Source organism: Myotis brandtii, unplaced genomic scaffold, assembly GCF_000412655.1.
Source record: "Myotis brandtii unplaced genomic scaffold, ASM41265v1 scaffold698, whole genome shotgun sequence".
NCBI lineage: Eukaryota > Metazoa > Chordata > Mammalia > Chiroptera > Vespertilionidae > Myotis > Myotis brandtii.
Window position 1 is genome coordinate 183,902 of NW_005370731.1, and position 6,349 is coordinate 190,250.

The 6,349-nt window shown below is 53.2% G+C and overlaps 1 protein-coding gene across 3 annotated transcripts in view; it reads right to left on the minus strand.

Moving 5' to 3' along the window:
- Nucleotides 1-2,449: 2,449 nt before the first annotated feature.
- ALDOA (aldolase A, fructose-bisphosphate) overlaps nucleotides 2,450-6,349 on the minus strand; it is a 5,283-nt gene continuing 1,383 nt past the window's right edge. For 2 of the 3 annotated variants that reach the window (XM_005881988.2, XM_005881987.2), the window contains exons 2-9: nucleotides 5,049-5,175; nucleotides 4,752-4,963; nucleotides 4,200-4,254; nucleotides 3,910-4,070; nucleotides 3,491-3,574; nucleotides 3,200-3,374; nucleotides 2,842-3,041; nucleotides 2,450-2,752 (exon numbers count right to left, since the gene is read on the minus strand). In XM_005881988.2, coding sequence (XP_005882050.1) covers nucleotides 2,657-2,752; nucleotides 2,842-3,041; nucleotides 3,200-3,374; nucleotides 3,491-3,574; nucleotides 3,910-4,070; nucleotides 4,200-4,254; nucleotides 4,752-4,963; nucleotides 5,049-5,160 — 1,095 coding nt within the window. In that variant the 5' untranslated portion in view covers nucleotides 5,161-5,175 and the 3' untranslated portion in view covers nucleotides 2,450-2,656. Of the gene's footprint in view, nucleotides 2,753-2,841; nucleotides 3,042-3,199; nucleotides 3,375-3,490; nucleotides 3,575-3,909; nucleotides 4,071-4,199; nucleotides 4,255-4,751; nucleotides 4,964-5,048; nucleotides 5,176-5,347; nucleotides 5,502-6,233; nucleotides 6,248-6,349 lie in introns of those variants that run through there. The other variant, XM_014529861.1, reaches the window with a different exon arrangement.

A 6,349-nucleotide genomic window follows, 5' to 3' on the forward strand; every position in this document is an offset into this window, starting at 1 on the left:
TCCCCGGTGGGCGAGGCAGCCTCAGCCCGACCGCTTCCCGCGGCCACGGGGGACTCTGCCGGGAGGACCTCCCCGTTAGAGGCGCAAAGTCCGCCACGCCTGTGCCGTCCCCATGGCCTCTGATCGCCGGGGTCCCCTTGACACCCCTCCGTTGCTTTCTGTCGTCTTCAAATTTTATTCCTTTTCTTTTTAAAGGAGGAAACGAGCTTAGAGAGGTTAAGTAACTTGTTCACATTTGCTTAGCTAAGAATTGGGGTTTGATTCAGGGTTGAAATTTGAACCCAGGACAGCTGTGTTCTGATTTAGCTTCCACCCATCAATCACACTTTGCAGAGTTCAGTCATAAGAAGCCCAAAGCTCCCTGCAGTGGTATTCGAGTTCCTCTGCTCCCCTAGTCTGTTCCTGCAGGCAGAGGAAGCAACTAGTCCTTAAACTGGTCTTGTACAAGGTGCTCCCTTCTGGAATGTCCTTTTCACCGTCTTCCACCGACCTTCAGTTTTCATTTGCTTTATTTCAGGTGTTTCAGGGTTGACGGTAGGCACAGAGTGAGGGCCAGTGTTTGCAGGGGCACTGGGAGAGGGTTGATTTTGTATGTCGGCAACATATAGAAATGTACAGAGAAGGAAAGGACCAAGTTCTTAAACTCCTAGAAGGTCCTAGGGTTAATCAGTTCTATATCTATCACTACATGGATTTAGTAGGTCCCGAGAGATCAGAAGGCCAAGGTTTTTTTTTTTCCTCTAGAAGGGAGCTCAGACAGGAACGGGTCCATATCAGGAAATCTGAGAAGTGGCAGGAATACTAGGTCCCTGGTTATGACTAGGATCTTCAACAGTTGAGAATATCTGGTGTATTTACTGCTGCACCCAGCCTGGGTGATTGGGGAAGGGTCGGAGGCATTAAGAAGGCTAACCCCTATTTTGTAAAACTACTGTTTGAAATTCTGTTTTAGATAGCCTCTTATTCTATAAAAATAACTTTGCTTTCTAGGCTGCTTGAATAATAAGGAAGATAAACTTAGCTGTCTGACCTTGTAGGCCAGACACTAGACACGCCCATACTCGCAAGCCATACCAGATGTATTTTTTAATTGGATATCACTGTGTTGTTTTCAAGGCCACAGCTTCCAGCGAGATAACCACTAAGCACACATAGGGCTGGCTCTTTAATAAAAAGGAAAGTTCTGCTTGTAGCTCTGCTTAGAATTTGAATTTATTTTTCTCTAAGCCCACCGGTGATTAGAAAAAAAATTGTTTAATTCCAAACTCTAAGTGTTGCTTGATTTTTTTCCAGTTTTCTGCAACAGCATGACAGGGGTAAGTGCAGGGCCCTCGTTCTGGCTCCATGGAATGCAGCAGCTAGAGGCTCCGTTCTTAACCTAGAACCTGAGTTCTGTCTGTGCACATTGTTGGTGTTGGAGAGGATTCCAGATTCTTCAAGGGGTTCCACAGCCCAAGAAGACTAAGTAGCCAGTTCTAATCCCATTTCTTATTAAAATGGGAAGACTGACAAGCTCAACAGTGTAGATTAAGGAAATATGCATTAATATTCTTTTTTTTTTAAATATCTTTTTATTGATTTCAGAGAGGGACAGGGAGAAAGTTAGAAACACCGATGATGAGAATCATTGATCCACTGCCTCTTGCATGCCCCTAGGGAGTTCGAGCCTGCAATCAAAACATGACCTCCTGGTTCCTAAGTCCACACTCCACCTCTGAAGCCTAGCTGGGCCCACACCTGCAGGGCTGCATTAATATTCGTTAAAAAAAAGAAAGTATGTTTTATCGATTTTTTAGAGACAGACAGAAACATCAAGAGGAAAACATCATCGACTGGCTGCCTCCTGCAGATCCCCCACTGGGGATCGAACTCACAACCCGGGCAAGTGCCCTGAGTGGGAATCGAACCGAGGACCTCTTGGTTCATGGGTCAACCCACAACCACTGAACCCCACTCGCCAGGCTGCATTAATATTCTTGTTTCCACCAAGAAAGAGTGTGATCTCCAGCAATAAAGCCTGAAGCTTAAATGGGAAAAACATCTACTCAAACAGAACGTTTTCATGTTGCCTGGCTCAGAGACTCAGGAAATCTCAGCTGTTGTCTGTGGCTGTTTTTGTCACAGGGCCTTCTGCACCCTTGAGGTCTAGGCCTAAGAGGCTGAGCCTGCAGCCTCCTACAACTAGGAGTTATACACACTCCCCGACTATGAGCCTTATCTGATGCTGCTCGTGGAAGGGGTAAGAGCCTCTGATGGTTGAAGAAAATTTCACAAGCTCTCCTCTTGAAACCCTGGGCAACTATAAAACGAAACAGGAAAGTCTTACCCCATCCCTTCACCATTTTCCTACCCAAGAAGGAAGAACATAAAACAAGAGCTCTTTCTTCTGGACTCGGCCACCTCCCCAGACACTCCCCTGACCCAGACACTACAGACATGGACCAGAAACTCCCCCTTAAATAGTTGTTTATTGGCAGTGGGCTGGAAAGGGCATTGGAGTTGGCATACACAGACAACACCACACAACCAATGTCACAAGGGAGGCAAGAGTGCTGGGAAAGAGCAGCCTGGAGCCCGGGATGAGGCCTCTTCAAGAGTGAGTGTGGGAGGGGGCGGGGCCTGGAGTGTTCACAGGGCAGCCTTAGATCACCTCTGCTTAGTAGGCATGGTTAGAGATGAAGAGGGACTGGCTGGCCGCAGCCCCAGTCTGGCCGCTTGGGGTGTACTTTCCTTGGCAGGCGAGGCTGTTGGCCTAAGAGGGGAGAGGAGCCAGAGTAAGAAGGTTTGTGCTCAGAATCCCATCCACCCCGGCAGTCTGCCCACCTCCTGCTCCATCCTCACCAGCGCTCGCTTGATATATTCCTCCTGGGCAGTCTTCAGGTTCTCCTTCTTTCCACCCCAGGCCTTCAGAGCAGAGGCCTGCAGGGCCCGGCCATAGGAGAAGGTCAAGGCCCATGGCTTTAGCAGGGGGCACTTGTTGATTGCATTGAGGTTGATGGATGCCTCCTCCTCACTCTGACCTCCAGATAGGAAGGTGATCCCTGTAAAACAAAGGTGAAATGGGGAGAGGGGTTGTAGTCCGAGATCCAGGGGACTGCTAGTTCCTAGCAGCTGACCTGGAAATCAGCCCAATAGGCATAAAGATTGTGGATACAGTCTGTCTACCTCCCAGAGGGCAAGATGAGAGTATGGGTCTCACCAGGGACAGCGGGGGGCACTGTGCGGCGCAGCGCAGTGACAGTTGCCATGGCAATCTCCTCGTTAGAAAATTTCTGGGTACAGGCATGGCCTGGGGTGACCATATTGGGCTTCAGCAAGGTGCCTTCCAGGTAGATGTGGTGGTCACTCAGAGCCTTGTAGACAGCAGCCAGCACCTAGAGCAGGGCAGGACCAAAGTGAGGTGGGGTGGAGTGGGGGGACAGGAGTCAGCCCCAAGGCCCTTGGCCCAGCTGCCAACGCACCAACCCTGCCCAGGCAGGAAGCAACCTACCTTTTCAGTTACATACTGACAGCGCTTCAAGTCATGGTCGCCATCGGGGAGGATCTCAGGCTCCACGATGGGCACGATGCCATTCTGTGGGGTGAGGGACAGAGTAGCTATGAGACCACCTGGAGGCCTCAGCTCTACCTACAGCCCTCCACAACCACTGGCCAAGGTCTTATCTCCACGAAGACAGAGACTCATGGCTTCAAAGCCCTCAGCTTTGCAGGATGTAGGAGACAGGATCTCCTCAGATCAACCCACACAAGCCCTCCACTGTCCTCCACAGGCTCAAGCCTGATGACTGGTGAGGATCCGGAGCAGCTGCCTTGGGGGAGGTAGACATCCTGGCAGATGGGTGGCAGGCTAACTGACACTCTGGAACCAAATGAGATGGAAGCTGGCCTGTTGGGGATGTGCAGGCCCACCTGCTGGCAGATGCTGGCATAACGGGCCAGAACGTTGGCATTTTCCATGATGGCAAGGGCTGAGGGGGTGTGTTCCCCAATCTTCAGCACACAGCGCCACTTGGCAAAGTCAGCTCCGTCTTTCTTGTACTGGGCACAGCGCTCAGACAGCCCATCCAGCCCTGGAAAGGGGATGAGACGTCAAAGCCTGGCAGAGGAGGGGGCAAGTGTCTCCCACTCATCCTGGGCTCTTAGAGGGGCACCGACCTGGGTGGGTTGGTCAGCAAGGCAAGGAGCCAAACAGTTCTCACCTTGGGTGGTAGTTTCACCATTTGTTCCTGCCAGGGGTACCACGCCCTTGTCTACCTGTTGGGGTAGGACAACAATATAAGGCAAGTAAGCAATCTCTACTACCTTCTCCTCTAGAGCCCTCCGTCACCTAACCTCACGTGATACCTCCTGGGCTTCAAATGTGTCCACTTGGCTACAGTATCTGATCCTCTGAGGCAGGATACAGGGGGTTATTATTTGACAGACAGCCTGGGAACCTACTACTTGCTAACTGTGAGCAAAACACACCACTGCCTTGAGCTTCTGGTTTTCATCTGTATAATAATGGGTAATGACTTGCTCTTAGAACTTTGAGGATTAAAAATACCAAGCAGGGCAGTTCCTAGCTTTCCTTACATCTGGTCTGGGGTAGACTCCACCCCGAGTCTCCAGGCTCCCAGCCCAATGTTCACCCCGCCAGCCTGTTACTTTGGACGACTTTTCGATTTTGCTTCTAGGCAAGGTCTAGAAGCAAATGAGTCTTTTCCCCAGACTCATTTCAGATCTCACATTCTGAGGCCCAGCCTCCTCACCTTGATGCCCACAACACCACCCTTGGATTTGATAACTTGGGGGAAGGGACGCCCATCATCTGTCTTCTGATAGAGTGTCTCATGGAAGAGGATGACACCCCCAATGCAGGGATTCACTCGGTCATCGGCAGTCAGCAGCAGCTGGCGGTAGAAGCGCCGGTTCTCCTCCGTGTTCTCAGTGCCAATGGACTGCAGCCGCTTGGCAATGCTCCCTGGAAAGGAATCGCCCATGGTCATAGGGGGATCAGCCTGTCACCCCCACGCCTGGGCCCTCCTCCCACTGTGTCCTGATCGCACCAGTGGACTCATCTGCAGCCAGGATGCCCTTGCCCGGAGCCACGATGCGGTGAGCAATGTCACTTAGCTCCTTCTTTTGCTCCGGGGTCAGCGCTGGGTATTGGTAGGTCATGGTGCCAGTCAGTGCCTGAGCAGAGGAGACAGATGGGGGAGCATGGGTTAGCTGGGTCTCCCAATGAGCAGAGCCCCTTGCCAGGGCCAAGTTCCCTACCTCCCCTTCCCACACCCAGCAGGTCTTGGGGTACTTCCCCAGCTCTCCCCTACACCCGACTTCCCTATACTAGGCCTGCCTCCTGTACCTTTCCTAACTCTCTGTGTTGCTGGGTGTTGCCCAGCAGAGGGTGGGGTTGCATACTGGCATCTGGGCCAAAGGAATAGGCCAGAGCCATGGACAGATGGCTCGTGTAGAAGCTGGACCCTTCTGGCTTGCGCTTTGCCATGGGGTCACCTTGCCTAGAAGCAAAATCGAACCGCAGTCTTTTAGAACTTAGAGGTCTGCATAAGGCAGAGGGCCCAACCCCTCGTCTGAAAGGACCCAGAGAAAGGTCTGTATTCAAGTCATACAGCAACCCAAGGGTCAGGTCTGAGATTAGAACCCAGATCTGACTGCCACAGGGGCGTTCCTTCCGATCCATCCAAGATCCCAGAGCGGGGACTGGCACCAAGGCCTCAAGGACATCCCAAGGTCAGGCTTCTCCCCCCAGGGTGGGGGTGGGAGGGCATCAGGAAAAGGGTATGGAGAAGGGTGTAGGAGGGAATCAGAAGGCCAGGAAAGGGCAGCAGAGGAAGCCCGGCCCGAGGCGGAGGAAAGGGATAGTTTTGCCCATCTCACTGCTCAAGCAGGGTAAGCGTGCGGAGGAGAGGCAAGCGCCCCACCCCTGCCCCTGAAAAGCGCTCCTGTCTGCTCGCCGGGCTGCAGCGGTTCCAGGCTCAGAATCAAGGTCACCCGATAAGAAAAGACAGGGAAGGTGTTAATAGGGCAAGAGGCGCTGCCAAGGGTTGCCCTCCTCGCCGGGGGCGCCTGTGCCCCCGGGCAGGGCCCCCACCCGCCTTAGGGAACCTGAAGCAGTACACGGCCTGGCCCCTAACCCTCGCTGCCTCGCAGGCTCCCTGCAGAGGCGAAGGGGCCATGATCCTTTGCACTAGGGGTCCCGGCCAGAACAGGGAGGGGGACCGGCCCTTCACCTCCCCCTGCTTCCTCCCCGCCATGACTCAGCGCGCGCGGAGCCGCACTGCGCAGTGAAGCCGGCGAGCGCCAGCTGGAGCGGGTGGGGAGCGGGCTGGGGAGCGTGTGTGTGCGG